Source organism: Eubalaena glacialis, chromosome 3 (genome assembly GCF_028564815.1).
Source record: "Eubalaena glacialis isolate mEubGla1 chromosome 3, mEubGla1.1.hap2.+ XY, whole genome shotgun sequence".
Taxonomy (NCBI): Eukaryota; Metazoa; Chordata; class Mammalia; order Artiodactyla; family Balaenidae; genus Eubalaena; species Eubalaena glacialis.
The window spans coordinates 118936735-118962994 of NC_083718.1; the positions used below are offsets into that span (position 1 = coordinate 118936735).

A 26260-nucleotide genomic window follows, 5' to 3' on the forward strand; every position below is an offset into this window, starting at 1 on the left:
ATAATATACAACCAGATATGAATATGAAAAAGGATCTTTATCACCTTTTGTGATAAAACAATGAATAAATAAAATTATTTAATTTAATATTGATTCACAATTTTTCAGACACCTCTTCATGTTTATATGTAGTCAAACTATCCCTTCTAAAACTCTTAAAATTATTTGTATGAGTTCATGATCACACATGATAAATTTAAAAATTCAGAAACATCCTTTACTTTTGTTGTTGATGTTTTTTAAAACCCTGTTCTAGGTCTGCTAGAATTTCTTTTCTTGCTTAAGACATAAATGGTAATACTTAAAATCACACTGACAATTATCACAGTGCCAACCACTAACAGCATCAAAGTAAAAATGCTGAGTCCGGACGTAGGGGGATTTTGGGTGGGAGCAGGTATGTCATCTTGAGGAACAAACAAAGCTGCTTGTGCAATGTTAGATACTTGTGATGTCAAATTGCTTTCATCCACACTTTGAATGGCAATGAATATGTGGGTTGCATTTTCTTCTGAGATATTTCCTGGTTTGAATGTAAAGGTTTCCTTGGAGTTGGCCTCACTTGGTAACAGATCAGTAGTGTTTACTTGCAGAGCATTATCAAAATTATCTCTTAGATCCAGGATACTTCCGCTTATTCTTATGATATACTTTTGAACTAAGAAAAAAAAAAGTTACATGTAGTTTAGAAACTAGAGCATACCATATTAAATTTCTTTTTAGTCATTCTCCTCAAAGATGTCATTTAGTCATGCCAAGCTTATACTCATATCCAGAGCCTTATTTATTTTTCCATAAAAGCTGAATTCTGATTTTTAAACTCTGCCAAATGCTACCTTCTTTATGAAAAGTGATAGCAGGTTAAAATGTGTCACATTTGATGATTCAAAACATGAGATTATAAAATTAATACTTTGCTGAGCTATTAATTATAAATTATTTTCCTCTCACACAACCTTACACCCTTGCTTTTGCAACAAGCAACTTTCGCTTAATCAACACTGCATGACACTTCGTCCTTACCTTTTCCAACATCAAAATTATCTCCTGGTGCTGTCCATGTTAGACTGATCTCATCCTCATCTGATGTGGCCTCAAGGTCTGTGATTTGACTTGGTGGGAAGACGTCAGTCGAGGAGGGAAGATTTGGAACATTTGAAACCACAAATGCACCTCCAGATGCTGTTCTGGTGAAACTCTCCAAGTTTGTCTGAGTGTTCTCATCAATTTCAGGTCTTGGTGGATTCCCTTCAATGGTCCCTGCATTAAAAATTCCTGGTATTTAATGGGCAAATCTGCACTAATATTTTCAGAACTCAACAAATTGTATTTCCTACCCCACATCTTTCCCTTTTTTTCCCATATACACAGTTACATTTTACTAATTTTGGTGACAAAGTCATAAGCATGCAGTTGGTGGAAGAATTCTTTCATTAGTATCCTGACCAGAGTATTGTAGGGTAGAGCTGGATAAATAAATTGCTTCGGCATTAAGGCTGCACTGAATGGGAATATTGTTATATAATTCAACATATGCCTTAAAAATAAAGGAAATGCTTTATTTCTCAAATTATCTTCAAGATGGGAATAAACCTGGGGAAATTACTACTGGTTCCCTCCCAACCACTTGTGCCAGGTTCCTTACTTCCTCCCTGTTGCAAGTGTTAGGGAATAATACTTCGGGTTATATTCCAATTGCCAACAGAAAGCCCCTAAAAGTCACAAGCGACAGAACAAAGGAAAGCTAACAAAAATGCATTTTTAATCCTTATCATCACCTTCCTCTACACATTTTTCCTTTTGACTCAGTAAAAACTTTCCAAATAAATGTTTACTCACATATCTTTTAACAGCATATGTAATCGGAAGGATAAATTCTACCACTGGTTTGTACTTAGGTGCATAACCTACTAGCCTGTTTGCTTCATCCTGAACTGAAAATGTGGCATATTATTGTTGATATAGGTAAGATGCTCCAAACTAATATAATAATGGGTGACATTTATCAAGATGCCAGACACTGTACCAAACCTTACGTTAATTTGGAGGCACACTGTAGTATGACTGAGAACTTCATTCCAGAAATGGGAAAAGCTATACTCTGAAGTTGTAAAATATTTGCAGCCTTAATCATATCAACTCACAATTACTCAAGCCGTCACTGGGTTTCAGTGACGGCTTGAATAATATTATGAGGTACTCACCATTCACTACCCAGCCTGGTATATATGCAGCTCTATTCAGTGGATGCCTTAAGTTTCGCATGACAGCATTTTCTCCTCCATGAGCCCGTACTTTCAAGCTATATCTGCCATTTTCTTTAAAAGTTGTAAAATATCTGGAGTAGACTCCATCATTCTTAAAAGAATCAGCACCTTATTATGGAAGTGAAGGAATAAAATACTATTGTAAAGAAAAAGAGAAATTTATGCATTTTCTAAACCAAGCATATGGCCTTTATAAGCATATTGCCTTGATTGGGTTCCCTATTCTGTGATTGATCCCTTGGGGAAAATTTCCATTTTGCTCTGCCAACTAGTATCTTGTTGAATTGATATCCTTGTGTTACTTTGTGTGTGTGTGTGTGTGTGTGTGTGTGTGTATACACACAAGGATCCCCACTAAAGAAAAATTGTCTTTGCATAAGATTTAATTATCACTCCAGTCACCTACAAATTACCTATTTTGACTTATCTTCAAACACTCCTTTTTATTTTTATTTTATTTTTTTATTTCAAGATTTCCTTAGCTAATTTATTAATTTTAAAAGATTTTTTTACATCTTTATTGGAGTATAATTGCTTTACAATGTTGTGTTAGTTTCCGCTATATAAAAAAGTGAATCAGCTATATGTATACATATATCCCCATATCCCTTCCCTCTTGTGCCTCCCTCCCACCCTCCCTATCCCACCCCTCTAGGTGGTCACAAAGCACCGAATTGATCTCCCTGTGCTATGCGACTGCTTCCCACTAGCTATCTATTTTACATTTGGTAGTGTATATATGTCCATGCTACTCTCTCACTTCATCCCAGCTTACCCTTCCCCCTGCCTGTGTCCTTAAGTCCATTCTCTACATCTGCATCTTTATTCCTGTCCTGCCACTAGGTTTCTCAGAACCATTTTTTTTCCTTTAGATTCCATATATATGTGTTAGCATACGGTATTTGTTTTTATCTTTCTGACTTACTTCACTCTGTATGACAGACTCTAGATCCATCCACCTCACTACAAATAACTCAATTTCGTTTCTTTTTATGGCTGAGTAATATTCCATTGTATATATGTGCCACATCTTCTTTATCCATTCATCTGTCGATGGACCCTTAGGTTGCTTCCATGTCCTGGCTATTGTAAATAGTGCTGCAATGAACTTTGGGGTGTGTGTGTCCTTTTGAATTATGGTTTTCTCAGGGTATATGCCCAGTAGTGGGATTGCTGGGTCATGTGGTAGTTCTATTTTTAGTTTTTTAAGGAACCCCCATACTGTTCTCCATAGTGGCTGTATCAATTTACATTCCCACCAACAGTGCAAGAGGGTTCCTTTTCTCCACACTCTCTCCAGCATTTATTGTTTGTAGATTTTTTGATGGCCATTCTGACCAGTGTGAGGTGATACCTCATCGTGGTTTTGATTTGCATTTCTCTAACGATTAGTGATGTTCAGTATCCTTTCATGTGTTTGTTGGCAATCTGTATATCTTCTTTGGAGAAATGTCTATTTAAGTCTTCCACCCATTTTTGGATTGAGTCGTTTGGTTTTTTTGATATTGAGCTGCATGAGCTGCTTGTATATTTTGGAGATTAATCCTTTGTCAGTTGCTTTATTTGCAAATATTTTCTCCCATTCTGAGGGTTGGCTTTTCATCTTGTTTATGGTTTCCTTTGCTGTGCAAAAGCTTTTAAGTTTCATTAGATCTCATTTGTTTATTTTTGTTTTTATTTCCATTACTCTAGGAGGTGGGTCAAAAGGATCTTGCTGTGACTTATGTCATAGAGTGTTCTGCCTATGTTTTCCTCTAAGAGTTTTATAGTGTCTGGCCTTACATTTAGGTCTTTAATCCATTTTGAGTTTATTTTTGTATATGGTGTTAGGAAGTATTCTAATTTCATTCTTTTACATGTAGCTGTCCAGTTTTCCCAGCACCACTTATTGAAGAGGCTGTCCTTTCTCCATTGTATATTCTTGCCTCCTTTGTCAAAGATAAGGTGACCATATGTGCATGGGTTTATCTCTAGGCTCTCCTTTTTATTTTTAATCCTTACCTCTTACACTATCATCCATTAACTTTCTGGTCTAACAGTGGAAAACCCACCTATTATTAGAATAAACATTTGGGGGAGCTCAGGAATACTGTATCATAAGGATATTTCTTCATATCACCGGTACTAGAGTTATTTGTTAAATTGCAAACACATTTCTCAGGGAGGTTATGACTCTAGGAGAGAGGTTCTTAAAATGAGGTCCTTGGACCAACAGCCTCTGCATTTCTCTGGATCATATTAGGAATGCAAATTTCTTAATTTGCACTCCTAGGGAAGGCTCCAACATTCGTATTCTGTTTTAACAAGCCCTTCAGGTGATTCCCTTTCATGCTGAAGTTTGAGAACCCCTGCTCTAAGTCATTGTTAATCACCAATACCTTCTTAGGTAAAGGTGTCCCAAATTAGTTAAGTAGTCCTTGGGTTTCATCTGAGAAATGAAACAAGATACACGAGTTTTAATGTAGCATGGAAGGGGTTGGGGAAAAAGAAAGAGTCACCGGACAGTTTAGGAAAATATTGTCATATTAGATGAAGACACTGAGGTGAACCAAGGAACAATTTTGCCTTCTAAATTTTTCACAGGGCCAACTCTAGTTGATGGTAGGATTATAAATTGACTGATTTAATTACACTGAAAAGAAGTTGATAGAAAATTCTGACAACTTAGAGGTTTACTGATGCGGTAATTTCTTTACTAAATGACCTCTCAAAAGAAGTTTCAGTTCCCAGAATAATTCAAAGCCTGGGAAAAAGGTCTTTAAGTACCACTCACCCGCCAAGGAGATAGAGCATGACCAACACTCTATTTTGTTTTCTCCCAGTCAGATCTGGTATCTGATGATGCTCCAGCGATGTCCCCTCCTCTGTTATGGCAGATCTGCCTTCCCTTGTGCCTCAGTTCCCGAGAGTATATGTGAACTTTTATCTAGCTGTTGGGAATTACTCTTGCCTGTCACCCTCTCCCTGCCAAGGGCCCAAATTCTACTTAATTCCATACTACTGCTTGAGTTTCACTGTCTCTCACCAGTCTTTCTTGATTATACGCCCCTAAGAAACACTTATTCAGAATTCTTGATTCAGTCCTCAGTCTCTCCAATGAGACTTTCCTATCTGTTGGTAAACATTGGTTGTCTAGGTGACAAACAATAATGACAGTAAATAAAGTTCATTGAGTGTTTACCATGTGTAAGACACTTGCAAATCACTTTGTAGATGTTACCTGGATAGAATTTCATGCTAGTCCAGCTGTTCATCCAAAATCTGCATCAATTCTTCTGGTGCCTATCCCTCTGCCCCACACTGCCACAGGGACATAACATATCCTGAGTTATGAAAATATAGGCTTGTTCAGAGAAACCTGTGAATTACCTGCACCATTATCCAAAAGTTCCAAAACTTCTGTATTCCCATTATTTGATTCAATGAAAGCAGTCACATTGGCTCCAAGAATGGGTATATACCCTTGTAGAATTTCTGCATAAACAATCATTGGGCTGGGGAAGCTGTTTGTGTCTTTATTCATTTTAGCATTCACCATGATCGGAGGCACAGAAGAATTTGCCGCTCGAGAATTTACTGTTATAGTTAATGTCTCTGAGTTTGCTTTTGCTTGAAGACTGTAAGTCCAAACACCCACCTAAAAATTCAATGGAAATGGAGTAAGTGTCCAAGAACAAGTTATTTTCTGTTTCCATTATCTAACTCTAAAATAAATTGTATAAGTGTGTTGCAGAATAAACAGGGTTTTGAGAGTTTTGAGGGTTTTGAGGGTAAAATGATGAGAGTTGAGGCAGTTTGGCTAGGACGTCCTGACTATTGTCATGCCTGGTGTCCAAAATTTATGAAATCTCGGTAAAAATAAGCTTTGGAAAGTTTGCCTTGACCTTATCCTTTGATCTCAAAGTCCACAGATTCTATGATCTGGTAGTACTAAGAAATGGCTCTGTAACTATCTACACAGCAAGCTGGATAGACTCGTACTACATTGCCTCCTGAAAGTTATTCTTAGCCTACCTAATTTTTTCCCTTCTCTTCCTTCCTCCTAATGCGTAAATTCTTTCTTTTTCCTGTCACCAAAAGTTTCAGGACCATACAGGCAGGCATAGAAAGTACATTCTATTTTATCTTAATTTTGAAATGATGCAAGTATTGGCACCCATATTTATGATATTAAACAATGTATTTTCACCTGTAAAATAAATTTGCAAGGAAGTCCAAAAGTTAATTGTTTACCTTTGTAGTTCCTGGAATACTGAGATAGGCCATTTTGGAAGTTGAATCCACTGTGAAATTTCCCACTGGTTTTCCAGTGGGATCCAAGAGAGAAATAACAGGAAGCTGTTGGTTCCATGTGATGAGAAAGAATGTGTCCTTTCCCACAGTGCTATCAATTATTACAGTGCCGTTCATCCAGCCACCAGTGTTGAGTTTTAATCCCTTACTTTCAAGCTGTTTAAATATATCAAAAAATTAATGACTGGAGAAGAGAGTAATTTTATGCTTTTTTCTTTTTTACATATTTTTAAATTTCTGCCCTGAGAACAAACTTAAATATGGCATACCACCTTAGGCTTGTGATCTCTCTGAAAGCTGATTGAGATGTGACTGTTGTCAGTCAGAAAGTGTGGAAATATAGGGACTGAGGACAGCACAGGGTATAATAAAAGCATTAGAGCAGGAGAATGGGGTTTACAGCTGGAGATATGACCCTGTTATTATTTTCCCAGTTGTCTTGGCAAACACCCACCCTAGGATTTAGCATTAAAGGGTACACCTACCTCTGAGGAGATTAGCTGTGTGTGTGTATGTGTGTGTGTGTGTGTGTGTGTGTGTGTGTGTGTGTTGCCCTCAGTTTACCATTTTCTTGATAACCTAAAATAAAATAATGCTGGTGGCTAGAGTGTTTGAGTAGAGGAGACACAGTAAGTGGTGGAGTTCAAGAGAGAAAATCAGAACTAGCAAATAATGAGACAAACACTTAGGGATATTTTTCTGATGTGAAACTTGAAATAATTTTTCACACACTATAGAGCATTAACATTGGACAGTAATCATGCCCAACGAGAGTGGAAAGAGGGCAAACTGATGTCTATGAAGGATGAAATCCTGAGGAGAGAAGAAGTGAAAGATAAGACCTTTCTCTAAGAGGGGCTTAAAGGAAAGTTTTTCAAGTCTTTGTGGACAACTCTCAGTCAAGGAGAGCCAACTTTATCCACTGACCAAGAAGGTGCTTCCTTCAGATGTGTCATTTCAGGAATGATGGGAAATCTCACTTCTACTCCATCACAGTCCTAAACCACAGATACCTTCACACCAATGCTGATAGAAGGATATGAATTCTACCATTGAAACACGATGGCCATGACAAATATCTTAGTCCTATGCTAAATGGACATGTCTTTGAGTGGACAAAATATTATTGAGTTAAATTTGAATGTAAATAACTTTTTAAGCCTCCCCATCAGGAAAGTCTAGGAAAGTTATAAGGCCTTGCCTACATAGTAGTATTATGGCAAACTAACTAATTAAAGAGAGGGATGCGACCTTTTCTCTGTATTCCAGCTCCACTGTCCAAATCCAAGTTTCCATCCACTTAGATAGCATACCTCTACCTTGTCACTATTTTCTCCCAAGATTTACCCATCATGTATGTCAATCCAGATTAACCTTTCAAAAATTTGTTTTCTTTTTGTTATTTCTCTATTTAAGAAACTATAGGCATTTCAAGTGAGGGGAACAAAACTTTACTCCTCCCCCTTTCATACTGTTTAAAAAGTCCATCCCCAAAACTCTGAGCACCTCCTGCACACAAATGTCTCATTTGCAGATGATTTCCCAATTTCTGCTCTTATATTTTAAAGTTCTTTTGGTATATTCCACTCTGATATACCATCATCCACACAGAACAAGCATAAAATGATATCCTCAAAATTAGTTCTCTCACCTTATTTGTCAATTTTAGACAATTGTGTCATCATTCTCTGTCAACAAGACTGAAACCCTCAGAAATGAGCTTTATTCTCCTTCAGTTTATTCTTTGTACACTGCCAAGCTAGATATCAGACCAGTTTTTAATTTGGATTCAGGCTGAACTGCAAACCAGATCTCCAAACCAATCTGCAATATTATCCTAACCTTACATCCTATACTTCTGTCCTCCTCATTGTTGGAGAGTAGAGGAAAATAGGTTTAGATGAATATGTCAAGTTTTAAAGTAGGCAATGAGGTGAATTGGAAGATGGAAGATGGATGACTTGGCGTAAAGTGACATGATATAGACTTAGTGGGAATGGATGTGGAGAGAAACAGAATTTTGTAAATTATATTTTGAAGGAAACAGGCTCTGTTAACATTTTTCATGGGGCATGAACAAAGAAGAATCAATTTACTCCAAGTTTTTAAATGTAAGTAACAGAAAATGGTGGTGTTATTGAAACACAGAAGAGAAACGGAGTTGAGGCAAACAAAGAGAAGAGAGGTGAATAACATAAAAAGACAGTGAAAAAAGTGCTTTAAGAGATAAGAGAAGCCCTAGACTTGTAGATATGCTCTGATTATTCACTCTCTTTCTCCTGACAAATTTATTTCCAAGATATAATCCTTCCATTTCCAAACCACATTCTTGAGTTCATTTATCTAAATTAAATATATTTCATAGCAGTGAAGGTTGGGTAAATCTTGGAAGCATGAGGTTTTTTTAATGCATTCATAGAAAAACGGATGCTATACTATTGGACAAAGTCTATTTTTGGTGGAAAATTTAACAGCATTAGGTTTTGATGTTATCCCTTAACCAAACCCCATGGGAAAAGGAAAAAAAATACACCTGCTATTTCACTACTTCAATACTTAATTTGGTCATATCTAAAGGATAATTTCTATTTCAGATTGATTTTTTAATTAAAATTTTATTTGAGAAAGATATAGAACTCAAAACTTATAACAACCAAATTATTTTTCTTGGTTATGGCTAAATGCAGACATAAAACTCAAGAACTGGGAACTCTGACCTGAAGAGACTGCTGGGAGGCATCGGTGTTTCCTGATGCAAGGGCCGCGAAAGCATCAATGAGGCCATTGTTCTGGGCTTCATCTGTAGCATAAAAATGTTTTCCTCCTAAGGTGTAAATACATTAACTCGGTTGCTTTCCAGAAAATAAATATTTTCACATTTTAATGATTAATTAGATATCGGGTAAACAAAGCCATAGTTTCAGTTTGTATTGTTAAAATAAACCAAAATCAGATAGCTGTAATGCTTAACTCTGAAATGTTAACTTAAAAATGTCATAACTGGGAGGTAAGCTACCTTTAAACCCCACTTATAGAAATCTTCCTGGCTTAAATGCATGAAATAATCAAAGAATGTGAAAGATGTTACAATTTCATGTACTAAAGCTCACAGAGTTCACATAACCTTTTAGGAGAATTATTCACTTTAATTATCATTTAAGATACAGTTCTAACAATGTAAGCTTTCAGGTTTTCCAGCCAGAGTGGATCAGAATCAGAAAATTAGAAAAGTTAAAGAGCTTTCATGTTGAGATATCCTGACAATAGTTGGCAATGAGGAGATAAAAAAATGGTAAACAATAGATACAAGTCCAAAAAAGACACTACTTTGGGGGGAATACTTGGGACAGAAATATTTTACAATGGCCGTAAAAGTACTTTGAAATGATGGGAGTTTGTACAATTAAGCATTAAAGAGCAAGTATATATTTGGTAACATTAGAGGTCAATTCAATGTACTAATTGATATTCATAATGTTATAAATTGTGTTCTCTACTATGTTTAAGAAGGCACTGAAAACATGTAGTCCATTTTCATTACATGTCTCTGTATCTAAGATAATAGCTATTGTATATTTATTCAGAAACCTTGTTATTATATTTATACAGCCTGAGCCATTCCTTAACCTCCAGTCTAGACTCTGGTCTCATGTATTTCCCACTGTCCCTCAATGTGGCTTGCATTGTCATCCCAACATGATTTTTTTCCCTCTCATCCCTTTTTCCTCCAGTAAACATCTTTCCAACATCTTGTTCAAGGCCAAGCCCAAAAGTCACCTCATCTCTCATGCCTTCTTTCCCTGACTCTATTCAACCCTGGGAGAATTAATGGCTCCCTCCGCTCACATAGTGCTTGACTCCTATGTATGTCCCCTGTTATGGAAGAATGTTATCTGATTATGCTATCTGATTACTAGTTTTATTTGTCTCTCCAGCCAGCATGACTGTGAGCACCTTGAGATCAGGTCTGGTTTAACTCTGGTCCCAGGCTCCTAGCACAGCACCTGCACAGCAGGAGCTTAAGAGAAGTTGTCGAATTGTCAGCCTTTACATTTATGCATTGTTATCAAAGGACTAGAATGTATGTCATATTTTACCTGTTACATTGCTCATCTCTATGACTGCTTGATCGGCATGTGGTCCCAGAGCAATAAAATGAATGATGGCCCCACTTTGTTTCACTTCATCAATACAAGTCTTTGCAGAGCTATCCTCCCCATCAGTCAGCAGCACTATTTCAGATCCATCTATTTGGGAGTAAGCACTTCTAATTACCTACAAATATAATCAGAGCATTACTACAGGTGTTCCTAGATCAAATGGACATAGAAAATAAAGTGTGCAGAAAAGAGGAGATAGCTTCTTTTTTAAAATCATAGGATCTGCAGTCAACAACTGCTTGGGGAACTTAAACATGACTTTTTATTTTCTGTCCACCTGCTGTAGGGAATGTTTGCTCAGATGAAGTTGTGTGGGAGCAGGGGTGTGGAAAATCCTACTTGGGTTAAATGACTATGACATCTCAGTCTGGAGAACTCAGGACAACTAGACACCAAAAATATAATGGCAGAATGTGGCATTAAATATTTTTCTGTTTTCTTTGACCAGCGTGTCCGCTGACAGGCCTTCGGTGTATAAAGTCTGTTGTATATGCAGCTAGATGCATTAAGAGTTTATCTCAACATTTTTTTAAAAGTTAATGACTCCAAATTAGGGAACCCTCAGTATGCTTATAAAGAAAAGATATGGAAAGTTCTAAGCAGGTCAAGGTTAGAGATCTTGTTATATAATTTTTATTTTACCTCTAATAGTCATAAGCACAAAACTAAGCATATTGGTGGTGTAAGAGAATACATGACTTATTGAGATTGTGTTCTATTTGTGGCTTGAACCAACTGAGAGTTTTGAATCTAGACACCTGTAAGAAAGGATAAAGAGAATTTATCCCAGGATAGCAACCGTACTTCATCTTTGACAGCTTTATTGGTAATGGCTTCTTGACACACCATTTTGAGAAATTGAGTCCAGTCCAAGAGGAAAAAAATGACAGGTTATCAGTGGCTTTCAGGAACTTGCAGTGGAGGTGTGTGTAGATTTACAAAGGAGGGTTTAGAATGTAGAAATTCTTAATAATGCTGGTGTCAGGGGACAAAGTGACCAGTCTCATTTCAAATTTTTCATGTTTTGAGGCAAAGAATGACTATTATATACGTTTTATAACATATGTGAAATATGGTGTGATGTGCAGGAACCAAACTAAAATATAGGAAATACGTTGATACATTATAGCATTTATACAGCATCCCCACCACATTCCCCCTACACATTCGAGAACAAATAAAGATTCAGAGATTAAGCAGAGTTCTCTGTCCTTCACATCTCCCTTTCTTGTATTAGTTTATTCACTGAACACTTGCAATGTGTTATTCACTGTACTGGTTCCTGGGGATTCAGCAGGAACTACATGGTTTTTGCATTCATGGAAAGAATTAAATTTAAAGATATTTATTGAGATTTAGGTGATAGGCTGAGGAAATATAGAGAATAGTGACAAAGACACAACTAATATATTCAGTAAAGAGAAACAATATTATAGTGCTACCATTTACTGAAATTTGCTGTGTGTTAAATGTGTTTTACACATTGTGTAATTTAATCCAACTCCAAACTCCCAACCTGTCCCTGGATTACTACCCTACTACCACTCTTACTCCCTACATTTTATTTTAAATTGGACAACCAGAGTCATCTTCCTAAAACATGAATTAATTATCAGTCTCTGATACTTAAAAGCCTTCTGTTGTGTTTAAAATACAAACCTCTTATATTTTTTGAGGGTTTGAAGGATCTAACCATTGTCTACCTGGCAATCATATTTCATACCCCTTCATTTGCCAAATTCCAGTGCCAATAGCTTCTATCATTTCTTAGAATAATTTAGTTTTTTTCACCTCTTTCCCAAGGGACTTTGCCCTTTTCTTTCCGCCTGAACCACTGGCTCCTTCTCATCCTTCAAATCTTAGCTTAAACATCACCCTTCAGAAAGCGCCTCAATGGCCTCTCTACCTAAAGTAGGCTGTGCCCCTCTTTTCCCTGTTACTTAATCACATTACCTTTGTTTGGTCCCTTCACAACACTATCTCCACAACCTTGAATTATTGTTTTTTAAAAAAATTAATTGACTGATTTATCTATATATTATCTGTTCCCCACTGAATTAACATGCAAGATTTGCTTCTTACATAAATAAATATGTGTTGAATTAATTAAAATATGTTATGTTTACTCCCTGCTCCCTACAATATGTTGAATAAATTAAACATGAACAACCCTACGTGCTAGCTTTCATTACCCTATTGATGTGGTAATTGGAGGCTAGTGAAGTGAAGAGTCATGCTTAGGGTCAGAAAGCTGGTAAGTGATCATTGGAGTTTGAACCCAGACTTCATGTTAGAAAGCTACTCTAAAATGCTATTCTATTTATAAAAGAGGGATATTCAATAGAGTTGGGAGTAGCAGGAAAAGCTACATAAAGGAGCAAGGATTTTGAAGAATTGGTACAATTTTAACATGCAAAGACGGAAAACAAGCATTTTAGGCAGAGAAATTACATGGGCAAATATATGGAGGCTGTTAGTACATAGTGGGCTTGGAGAACAATGTGTACAGTAAGTTGGTTGGAGCATAGAGCATTGGGAAGGGAGAACTGAGAAAAAACTGGCAAGAGAGGTGAGGGCAGGTTTATCAGAGGCTGAGAAGCTTTTAAATAACATCAGACTGAGAAATTCAGACTTAATTTTATAGACTGTGAGGGGACAGGATTTCTAAGCAGGAAAATGACACAAATGATATTAATTGTGAGTTCAAGATGACCATTTGTATAAAAATAATATTCATAATAATAATTATTGTGAATTATATGCTCACTATGTAATATAATAAATATTGTTCTAAGTATGAACATGTATCATTTTGCTCATAATAATCCTATGAGATAGGCATTCTTATTTTCCTATATTTTATAGATAAGGCATTGAGAATCCAAAGAGACTGAAAACTTTGCCTAGATCACATGGCTTGTAAGTAGCAGAGCCAGTACTCTGATGTCAAAACTCATGTTCTGACCAGTATTCCTTACCCTAAGTATGACTAACAGTTCCTGCTACATCTGGAACTTTGACAGATAAACATTAGTTTCCCTAACTGAACGTCACAGAAACTAAAATGAAGATTGGCCTGAAGTGGAATCATACCGTCTGACTTGCTTCTTTGCCTTAAAATTTGATGACTCTTGCTGCTCAAGAACTCTTATTTATTTAATTAACATTAATTGAGCATTGACTACTGCATGGTAATAAGACAAAGTCTCTGACCTCATTGGGCTTATACTCCAGTGGAATTTTAATAGTCATTTATTTACCCATTATTTTACTCATTGATTTACTGATCCATTAAAATATGGACAAGTGATTTTTTCTATGTGATTAGTTCTCTGCTTCTTAGAATTAGTTATGTTAAAATTAGGGAGCAATATGTGAAGCAGCACTTAACATAAAAATGTCCTAATAATAAACAAACTATATTTGAAGTACAATTTTCACCTGAAATCCTGATTGAATTCCATTGCAGATGGAAGTTCCTCCACTAGCAACTCTAGGTAAACTCTCCAAGAGCTTTCTTCTTTCATTGCTGCTTATTATTTGGATTAGATTACTTTTGATGTGGGCAGTACTATCAAAGTGCACCATCCCCACCCAGGATCCATTTTCAATGGTCTGCAGCAGGAAATGTTTTGCTGCTTGATTCATTCGATTTAGGCGATCAGAACCCTGAATAAGAAAGGTTAGGAAAAACAACCAAGTAATTTTTGACTGGAAAATAATAGCAGATCACATAAAATGAGTGAATAGAATTTGTTTTTAAAGATTTTATGTCAATAGTAGTTGATGTTATTAAAGAAAACAAGTTTTTCAATTGAAAAATTTAAAAATACAGTTTTATTATGTAATACGTATGTATAGTATAGTAAGGAACCCAGGCTTTTAACCAGAGCTGATTCTTGGCTTCTAAGAACTTAAATTAGAGGTGTAGAGTAGGGTGGGCGTTGGGCTGGAACTGGGTGGGTGATGACATCTTAGAGACTGCTTAATTACTCCTGGGATCCTCTGTTCCAGTTGTATTAAGTTGAAACTACTCCCCAGGTCCCACAGTTTCAAACCAGACTATCATGGACTCCAGCTAGAAACTGAAATCTCTCCATCCACTGGCCACCAGACTACCCAAAAGGTGAAACTTACTCTAAATTCTGAGAGACCCCGTTCCTACCCCACCCATTTCCTCTTCTGCTCCTAACCTCTCCCCACCACATTTCCACTAGGGATTAACTGGAATTGGTTCTTTGGTAACCCATTAGGACTCATATCCTTATTTCCTAGGTGAATACCCAGGATGTATACCTTTCCATGCCTTTGTCTTTTTTCAGTCCCTCAATACCAATTGATCTGTGGTACTTCTTCCTAACACATGCCCAAATTTCCCTCTGAACTCCCCGGAACCAAATCATGGTGAAGAACTTTTTCTACATCCCCATCTTAGCAGGTTTTCTCTACCACTTTGCTTTACCTTTAAACGTGGCTCTGCCTGCACCCTGTCTAGGGCAGGCTGCTCATCTTCTTCCAACTAAGAACCTCATCTCTCCCCAGCGACACTTCCTAGAACACTTCTGTGTGCTGGTATCTACCACTCTGATGCTCTTTCGGAAACCCTGTGCTATTGTGCATTATTTCACCCAGCTGTATCATCCTCTGCCCTCTCCACTACCACCCAACCCCCATTTGTTGAATACATTATTCCTGATCTTCAGCATGCTCTGTTCTGCCTCAAATGTGCCATCCTTCTGGGTACCTTATCACATTACATCTGCTCATTTGTAGTCCATTCATTTCAACAATTATTTATTGTGTGCCTACATGTGATAAACCCTATCCTAGACAAAAGGGATACAAAGATGAATAAGACTGCTTCAAGTCCTAGGGGACCTGGTTCATAGAGAACATGGTTTCAAGTCCTAGAGGAGTTCACAGTATAGTAGGAGAGAAATGTGTAATTTCAATATAATATATAGTAAAAGAGGTTTGTACAGGTCATTGTGGAAGATCTGCTGAAGGGCCCTTAGCCCAGCCTGGAAGACCAGCCCATGTCCTGGACAAAGTGGGTACCTACATCAAATTTTGAAGGATAAGGTAAGTATGAGTTAACTCATGATGCGGAAGAGAGAGAATTTTGTCTCTTGAACTATGAACTGTTCAAGGATATGGATCTCTATTCCTAAAGCCTAGTATAATGCCTAGTACCATTCACTTAATGAGGGTAGAAGGAATGAATGACTGAATCTGGTCCTATCTTCTTTATGGTGATGCTTTTTGTCTGTGTCTTTGAGCATAAGGAGGTCATTCATATAGGTGATGCAAATAAGGTAAAGCCATGTTAAGAATTCTCCTGGTTGATCTTTCACTCTCTCCTCATGCCTGTCAAGTATTTACAGTAGACAGAGGGAGCAAGTTTAGGAAACTTTTACATATTTCAGTCTCTAGTTCTGATCTTCTAACAAAAGCTTTACTAAAGGACCTAAAAGTCCTCCTCCATAAACTCTCCATTTTCTGGAAAAAAACAGAGATTCTTGGATTAGGTCCTTCTAACTCTATTGCCATCCTTCTTTCTTTATAATGTTCATTGCCCCTCTTGAGGTCAAGATCACAGGAAATGATGGTACTTATGCCACCGTGCAGTTTAGAAGAATCCAGGTGCAGGTAGCAGTCAGAGTGTTCTTAAGCATTCAGTCACTGCCCTGTCCCTACATCCAGGAAAAATGGGTGCATGAACTTACCCCCATGCTTCCAGACTTATCAAGGACTAAGCACACAATTCTTTCCCTGATCTTTAGCAATGAGAAGACAGGCGGAGGGGGTGGTGCCACCATAACCATTGTGTTTCTAAAATCCTCAGAATTGCTGATCACCTCCCATGTGCTTCTGAAATTGCACATTTTGTTTTGTAGGCTTGGAGCTTCACGGTTATGGTTTTTTTCATTACAGAATTCAGCGACCTAAAAGGTTAACAAAATGAAAAGAAATTTTATATATGATACATTTATTTTTTTTATATGATACATTTAAAAACTCGACTACAAATCTGAAAAGTATTAAAAACCTCTTCTCTAAAAATGCTGTTTATTGAATGAAATATGATTCAGGGAGGAAACATATAATAGTAAGGCAGATTTTCAATAATAATAATAATAGGTGACACTAGATGAGTGCTTACTATGTGCCAGCCAATGTTCAAAGAACTCTATAATAATACATCTAATCCCTGAACAGATATTTTATAAACATGATAACAAGTCCTCTGATTATAAATATACAGTCTGAAGTAATGATTGGTATACTTACAGAATCAATACCTTGCATAAACATTATGGATGTCTTTTCAGTTTGATATTTATCAGGGAAGAACTGACAATCTTTTTGATACAGTTTTGTCTTGGAATCAATTTTGCATCTACTAGTTACACAGCTGTTTCCTTGACACTTATACACTCTGTTTATACCAGTAATGCCTCTGGAACACCTGAAAATGTGTGACAGTTAGTCTTTGAGGCAACCTAATCATTAAAATTTTTATAAAACCTTAAGTGGTCTTCTTATCAAGGTTTTCAATAATGATCTTTATCAAGGTTTTTATTCTTATTTGAATACCACATACATCCTATTTTGACAGCAAAGTGTCAGGGTTCCTACCAGAGCACTTATCTGTTTTTCAAGAAATTTTTGAGGGAAATTTTAAGTAGGATCTCCAGTCTATGCAAAGGGTGAGTTCTCTTCTGGAATTAAATCTCCTGCTGTCCTGCTTATACTAGTGGCTGTAGGCTCCCCTTTTCCAAACATCTCTCCTAGTAGCCTTGTGATGGTAAATGCACTGCAGGCATCTGGAAAAGGCATCTTATGAAATCATTTACTCTTGGTACCACTTTAGCCTAAGGCTGTTTGTATACTTCTTATTCAAAGAAATTATCTTCAAGAGAATGAAATGTTGCATAGCTACAAGTATTTTGATTATTCAAGGAATATTTTTATCCAAAGTGAAATGTGGCTAGAAGGAAAGACTGGGATACTGCCAAGGACAATAAAGGATAGTAGAGGGATTTTAGACATATGTTTTATTGCATGGAATTTGCCATAAGTGGTAGTGATTGTAACAAATAAGCTGGAATGTGAATGTAGCTCATCTTTTCAGTATATTCCAGTTCAAATTAAAGAAGCAAAGACTAAATTTTATTTAGTAATTTAGGGAGTCTTTTAAATATGTCTGTGCCTCTATTGCCCCAAAACTCAGCAAACATAATGGTGTTATCTATGTTAACAACCATGATGGATATTATGCATAGACTTAGACATTTAGGGGAATATGATATAAACAAATATAATCACATAATAGTCTTTAAAATACTCATCCTAAAACTTGGTGCTATGGTGCTGAGGAAGGACCTTCATTGAAATTTGTACATTTTTGATAAGTCCCCACCCCCAGCAGGGCATCTAAGATTGATTAAGCTGCTGATGCCCAATTTTACATTGATTACCGCACCCATTCTGCTCTCTTGATCTCAGAATCAAGAGGACTGTCTATTATTAACTGTGATGTTAGATTTGTATTTTAACATGAACGTTATAAATCCCAGGAAATTTCTGTTTGACTCTTTGAAGCTGGTTGATTTCCTACTCAGCCGCATTTACCACTACTTATTTTTTTCATTCTTTTGTAGGGTAAATAATTTTGACCTCCTAGCACATAGTACAACCCTTTACAGAGAGCACTAACTTCAGCAAAAATGAGTTCTGGCAGCTATGGTAGAGAGGTATAAAAATATGTCAACTTGACTACCAAATGCTCTTGAAGTTATGTGTATTTTAAATGAACAACCAGCTTCAGGACTTCCCTGGTGGCACAGTGGTTAAGACTCTGTGCTCCCAATGCAGGGGCCCTGGGTTCCAACCCTTGTCAGGTAACTAGATCCCACATGCATGCTGCAGCTAAGAGTTTGCATGCCACAACTAAGGAGCCAGCAAGATGCAGCTAAGGAGCCCGCCTGCCGCAACTAAGACCAAGCACAACCAAATGAATAAATAAGTTTTTAAAATGAATAAATAAATAAATGGACAACCAGCTTCTTTGAGATACATTTTCTTAAAAAACCAAAAAGCACTGTTTTGTGATATAGCATCTGTTACCTGCATTGGGACAAAAATGAAAGAAAGGCTTTTGAAAGAAATCAGTCTAAGGAAAATGAGAAGTTACTGCCTGCAGTAATTTAAGACAGTTTAAATAGTCATGCCTTGTTGCTTCAATTTTCTTTGACTTAGCACTGTAGAAAGGCTCATCATCATTGTACTCATCAAACACTCCCCAGCGGAGATGGGCCCACTCATGGACAAACAGTCTACCTGTGGGAAAATATTTCAAATACATGATTACATTTCAAGTGACATAATCCATCCCTCATATATTTTAAGAAAATTTTTAAAAATCCAGAATGTTTAGGCTTTAAATAACTGCTAACATTTATATTTTTGTTTATAAAAAAGCATACTGAATTACATTTCATTTTATTAATTATATAGTTTTTAGCATATTATTTTTTATTCCACATTTGTTAAGTCAACAAAACATTTATTATGTGTATGCCATGGGCAGAACAGATTGAACTTTGAGTTTTGGTTCTTGAGGGGCAAAAGGTCTTAGATATTACAGTGGTTTTTGGCTCTACAAAACTCACTCCTACCAACAACATAAACATATGTATAACACATCTGTGGTATTAAAATTTCATGAAGGTACAATTAGTTTTAAAATGTCTATATATGCTCCGTAGGGGATTGATAATGAAAGAAAAAGATTGAAAAACACTGCTATAGACAAAATATAATTTGGGCAGGTGTCTAAATGAGGTGATTAATTTATAGTACTTAGCACATATAAGCATTACTGAAATGAAAACAATTATTTTTAATTTTATATATTCAGCACTATACTAGATTCTAGGAAATATACATATGAGTAAGATATAATCCTTGACTAGGATAAGGTTAGAGAGAGGGAGTCAGAATTAAAATTTTTCTTCCCTAAGAATTTCAGGGTGAATAGAAGAATAAAGAATTTCATCCTTGAAATGCAGGATGAAAAAATAAGTACATTTTTTGTTTTAGCAATATTAGGAAAAACTTCAGCGGAAATAGATATGGAGAAGTAGAAGTTGGAAATATAGTCTGGTCCACTACAATGTGTGTTTCTCCAACTCAGATTACCTCGTGAGATCTGAAAATTGGAGGACAGTGTCAGTATTATGAGGAAGTCATGTTTCTTCTTTGAGTCCTTGCTACTCAAAATGTGTTCCTTGCACCAGCAGTGTCAGCATCACATGGGAGCTGACAAGAAATGCAGAATCTTGCGTCTACTCTAGACCTATTGACTCAGAGTCTGCTTATTAACAAGATCCCTAAATTATTCCTCTACACATTAAAGTTTAAAAACACTATTTTTAGGTTCCTAGGCAAATGGGGCCAGATGAGTGAACATGAATTATAAACATCCTTCAGTGTGGGAGGAAAAAGCTCTCATATCAGCTGCAGTGATAGGAATTTGGTGAATCTTAAGAAAATTTAAATCTGCCTGCGCCTGTGGTTCCTTTTTTTAGAAGAGTCCACTCTCAGACTGGCTTTCTTTTCAGCTCATGACTGGTTGCCTGGCTCCCATGCCTTCCTCAGTTTGCTGAAAGAAGAGAATTCAGGTGCTCTGACCACACATACAAAAAGGTAACTATGTGAGGAGATGATATGTTAATTAGCTCAACTGTAGTAATCATTTCACTATGTACATGTATAGCAAATTATCATGTTGTACATCTTAATTATATATAATTTTTATTTAAAAAGCAAAACCTCTGACTTAGAATTCCATTCCTATCTCAATCATTGTCTCAGTTCCTGCTAGCCCTGTTCTCACTTCCAACAGCATTTCTGTGTGTGTGTGTGTGTGTGTGTGTGTGTACTTTTAATATCTGCTGTGGAGGCAGCTTGCAGCCACACTGAACTGCTGCTTGGATGGTCCAAAAGATCTTTCCAGGGACCTATTGTTTTTGTTATCATTTTTATTACAAATTGCATAGATTTTGAGGAGTTTCTTCTTAACCTTATTTCCCCCCAATGCCTTGTTGTTTTTAAGGCATTGTTTTGCAGAATGTGAGTTTTCCCACAAACACATGTATCACATTATGGCAGAAACACTTGTCTAAGAAGGAAGGGGGGAAACTGTCAGTTATGGGATAAGGACTGAGGTGAGGGGTATGGGAAAAGAATAAGAACTCCGGTAGGGGCATTGGCTTTAGAAACTGAAGAAAATCTTCTTCTTCTAAGACAGGTGGAAGTGGAGGGAAATGAAGGTGGACATGAGTTTGGAAGTAGAGAGGAAGAAGGTAGGGACCTCTATTTTCTCAATCAAGGCATCCATTAACTTATGAGGTGGAAAACACTGGCTAGTGATCTTAAGAAAAGTGGTAGAAGTTTAGAACAGCTGCTATGGGGAATGAGAAAGGGAGAGGAGAGAAGGCAAGTCCAATCATTGTTGAGTAGATTTGAGGACTTCACTGAGCTTGGAAAACGTGTTTTTTTAAAAGATACCAATTAGGTTTATAATTTTCTTTCACAATCTTGGAAACATATTAACAAGAGTCAAAAAAAATGACTGGAAATTCAGTACAGAGAATTGGCAAGTTGAATAGAACATAAGGATAAGAGTGGTGAGGGAGTTGTGCTATTTATACTTGTAGCTGACATGACTGACTTTGCTGGATATGTCAGGTAGAAAAGAAAGTATATCTAGAAGGGCACAAAGGATTAAAGGTGCCAAGTACAACAAGCATGGTCAGACTAAAGTATGGGGGAGAGGTAAGATTGGGATGGGATAGGATGATGGAGCTTTTAGGATTGGGTCCAGGCAATGTTGAGGACCATGACTAGCTGATTGTTTGACAGAGATAAGAGACTTAATGAATGTTCACTGAAGGGGCAGTGGAAGAGGAAGAGGTGGTTCTGGGGTGTGCAGATTCAGGAAGGCTTTCATTGATTGGTGACGTATGAGTTGGACTCTCCTTTGACAATAATTTTCATTTTCATCTGAAAAATATCGTGCTTTAGTTCATTTGAAACAATGATCTTAACTCTTAGATTGAACCAGATGAGATGCCATTTTCATAGGTAAAAATGATCACTTATAGACAAGTTCATCTGGTTCAAAGAATGGATTGAATAATAGTATCAGCAACTAACAGCCTGTGAGTGTTTTCTCTTGGCCAGGAACTATCATCTTGGCCCTTTTCAGCTTGCCACTCATCTGCCTTCCATGGAGGTGGCATGTGATTGATTAATATCCAGCAGTGGAGAACTGAAAAATTAAAACCTAAACAAGTGTTCCTAAAGCAAAACATTTACTATGGCCATCCCATGTTCAAATTTCTGTAGAGACCATACTGAGTACAATTACAAGGATGATCTAGTTTAATGTTCCCAACATTTCTATAAGATAGGAGCTCCTCTATTCACCATTTTTTAGGAAATAAGCACAGAGAGGCTGGGTCACTTGTCCAAGGTCACCCATAGCTGTAGGGGAGTCAGGATTTGACCCTAGGGACTTTGGCTCCAAGGCTTGTACACTGAACATGGATATAAAGCTGCGTGTTGGAATCATGGCAAAATATTTGTTTTAACCAAAATTCCTACCTGATGGTCCAAATTCCTTTTGTTTTTTTCCAAGTACAAAGTCGAGGGTGAAGTGAATGTATTCTCCTTTTTCTTCACAGGCTGTGAACTGCTTGGTATATGGCTCATCTCTACCTGGGAGGGTAGGTGGTGAGACTAAAACATCAGCCTGAAAATGTTTAAAAAGGTATTTAAAACATCAGAATAGGAATGATAACATTTGTGTGAAAAACTCTGAAATGAGTAATTTAGGTCAAAATTGAGAAGCAGTAGAGAAAATATTTTTAAGAGAAGATTTTTGACTCTTACATGTTTGTAGCTTTCATGTTTTGGCCTCTTGTATTGAGTTTTGTTCTTCCAGTTCTCTGGAATTAATATTGATACATTTTTGAAAAAAAACCTTTTTTCTGTGGCTTCAAACAGATAAGTAGATGCTGCAGTCACCATGTCCTATTATTATAGGAAAAAAGAGAAGTGAGGATGGCCAAGGGAGAGTAGACTAAATGAACAGGCATTCATCACAGGCAATTCTCACCTTTAGTCATTAATACAAAAAGCAACTGACCGGTGAGTAGAGTTTCTGATTCAAAATTTAAAATCTGTCACTGTCAGTCCAAAACTGTGGCTTAATTCTGCAAATATAACAGCTTTCAGTCTTCTATAATCCTACATCAAAAGGCAAATACTTATGTTTGGCATTAAAAGGAATTGTTTAATATTATAAAAGGCATGGACTTTGGAAGCATCTAGACTTGGTTCCAATACCAGCTTAATACTCTGGCTTAGACGTTGGCTAGTTTATATGACTGCTTTGAATCTCAGTCTCCCTGTCTCCTTAATATACTATTACAACCTATCTTTAAGGTTTCCACAAACATGAAATGAGTTATAAAGTACATATAGGCAGTCATAAAACTCATTGATATCATTACTATTATAATTCCTAGTAGGGAACAGCCTTACCTGATGCAAGCTGAGGAAAACAGTTTATGGCGATGGCCCATAGAAGAGATTTTCACTATATTCCCACCTCCCAGCAGAGGCAGCTGTGTTGGGAGCACAGTGAGTGGAGTAGTGGAAAAATTCATAGGAGAGGCAGAGCTTTTTGATCATAGGCAGAGCTTCTTGCTCTGCCATCAAGCTGAAAATAATATCACCTTATATTGTTTAGTATCCTGAACCCCAAAATGTTATGATTAATAGGAGAAATAGTTCCTCCGAAGAGCTTATTATCTAGTGGAGGAAATAGATGGATAAAATGTTCTTTGGTAATCTATTCTGCATGATCAAATCCACTGAATAACTGAGGAATACTGGGTGCTGTATGAAGATGTCAACCTCTTCATGTTGCTGGCAGCACCACAGTCTACAGTATTGTTTATGTCAAAGTAGATCCTCCTCTTAATTCTTCCTGACCTAACATAAGACCACAATAAAATTATTCTTCTTCAGGAATTTCAGGACATTCTTTCCTGTTCTCTGGAAGATGGTCTAGTGTGCTCTTAGTGTATTGAAGAGATCATTAAACTGACTAGGCTCAGGGCAGGGATCAGCCAGAAGCCAGAGTGCAGAGAACTGAGACCCAGATGACCGGCTCTTGTTAGGAAAAGGGCTTTAGAGAGCTCCCAAAGTAGGTTGGAGGTTACTTCTCAATTGATGATAATTATATTTTTCCAAGTGTTCAGACCAAAACCCCTGAAGTTTTTTTTATGACTCCTACTTTCCCTCCACCCCTCCTCTACTCCACACAGCTATCAACAAATTTCTCTATGACACTCTTAGAATTTGTCCAGAATCACACCCCAGTAATGATCTCTACCACAATATCCCTGCTCCTATTCAACATTACTTCTCACCCTTGAAGCCTTCTGTGACTTCTATTTTTACCTCCTCCCCTCCCCTACCCCACACATCTAAACCATCAGCAAATTTGCCTATGATAACCTCACAGACAAAGAACATGTTCAGAATCACACCACATTAATGATCTCTACCACAATATCCCTGTTCCGAGTCACCAGCACTTCTCACTTGCAACAGCTCCCGACCCAGTGTCCCTCTGTACCTCTATGCTGCAACAGAGCTTATACAAGATGAGGGACAAAGGAAAGCCCTCTACAGTGTTTCCTCAAACTGCCGACAGAGTGACTCCAGAACAAGCACAAGAGAACACACCTCTCCTCTTCTATGGATTCTGATTTCACTCAGAGTAAAAGCCCAAATCTTTCCGATGGTCTGGGCCCTGCTACCTCTCCACCTTCAGCTCTCCCCCACCCTTCTTCCTGCTCATTCACAGTTGTTTCCTTGGTCACATCAGACATGCTGTCACCTCCAAGCCACTGCACCTGCTGTTCCCTCCCCCAGGTTTTCAACTGGCTCTTGCAGGCCTCTGCCCAGATGTCACATCAACAGTGAGACCTTCCCTGACTACCCTGCATGAAACAGTAACCCACATTCTCTCCCTACCCCAGTCCCGCCAACACTGCCTATCCCCCTTTGCTGATTTATTTCACTGCATAGCAAGTTACTACCGTTGGCCTGCTCTACGTTGACATGTTTTTATTATCTATATCATCTGAAAAGAATATATACTGCAGGAGATCGGGAGCTTTAAAAAATTTCACTGCTCTCTCTCCTGGCATGCCATAAGCAAGCATTCAATAAATAACTGTTTAAAGAACAGACAAGTCCAAGCGACTGTCTTCCCAGTTCAGTTCACCCTGCTGCTGCTTCTCACCAGAAGGATGGGAGATAATTTCCCCTTTTCGGTTCGTAACATTTGATAGCAACGGACTTAAAACAGAGATTCTCTTTCTTTGATCCCCTTTTCTTTCCCTCCTGCAGTGTGAAAAGAGATTGTGTTTGTCAAAATAAACGGCACGGGGACTATAAACATTCCCTGTACTCCAGACATTTTCTGAGGCTGAATTTAAGCAGTAAAGATGTACTGCAGTGAAGTTGTATGCTGAGGACCACCCTGCAAACTGTGTTTGAGAGACATTAATGAGTTGCATGTAGGCCTGGAAATATGCTAAATATTCAGAAAATGTTATAGTATATCTGAAATAAAAGTAAACTTTCATCCAAAAAAAAGAACAGACAAGTCCAGTTGCTAATTTACAAATTAAGAAACTGAGGATCAGGGAGATCCCATGCCTTGTCTTTGGTCTTATGGTGAGACAGGGTAGAATGCTGTCTAGAACCTTCAATTCCCACTGCCCATTGCAGCATTGTTTTTTACTTCATCATGCTGCTTTTAAACTTCCTAGAGTGCTGAGAAGTTTCCATTGCAATTATTAACTACTATATATTTTTTCTCATCAATTCAAACAGAAGAAATCTCATTTCTTTCTTACCTTTATCTGTTCAATTAGTGTTTCATCTTCTGGCACAGCAGGGTCTATAGCAATGATAATGCCCTCGTAGCCATTGTTATCCAGCCGAACAAGGGAAGTATTGGACCCCTGCAGCAGGTATAGGGCCAAGAGGAAGACAAATCTTCTGAGTAACTCCATTATGCCTCTTGAGTTGTTCCCAACCCCAATGTTGTTCAAGAAGCTTTTCTTTCACCTTTAATCTCTCTCTCTATATATATACTCCTAAACATTGTCAACGTTGGCAGATATGGGACATTGACTGTATAAAGGTCAACGTTACATATGTGGGAAAATATTTGGCTTCAGTTTACACAATCGTTTTATTGTATATTATTGTAAAAATGATCTGAATCATAGAAGAGTTCAGATCTTTTAATAAAATACATTGCACATATTCCTTTGGGGACATATTTTCTATACTTTCTAATTCTAGCTAATTTCCTCTGTATAGACATATATTTTGTATTTTCTGAAGAGTGCAATGTGAAAATAAATAAAATTTCATAATGAT

General features: G+C 37.2%; 1 protein-coding gene across 1 annotated transcript; it reads right to left on the bottom strand.

Annotated features, from left to right (window-relative positions):
- Positions 1-239: 239 nt before the first annotated feature.
- Positions 240-25887, bottom strand: LOC133088428 (calcium-activated chloride channel regulator 4-like). Its single transcript, XM_061186372.1, has 14 exons — positions 25729-25887; positions 22682-22822; positions 22394-22541; positions 18955-19063; positions 17012-17189; positions 16447-16665; positions 14162-14389; positions 10658-10835; positions 9278-9384; positions 6501-6716; positions 5637-5904; positions 2205-2375; positions 1024-1260; positions 240-658 (listed from the first exon to the last, which is right to left on the bottom strand). The coding sequence occupies exons 1-14, from the start codon at positions 25885-25887 to the stop codon at positions 240-242; spliced, it is 2778 nt and encodes a 925-aa protein (XP_061042355.1).
- Between the last annotated feature and the right edge of the window lie 373 nt (positions 25888-26260).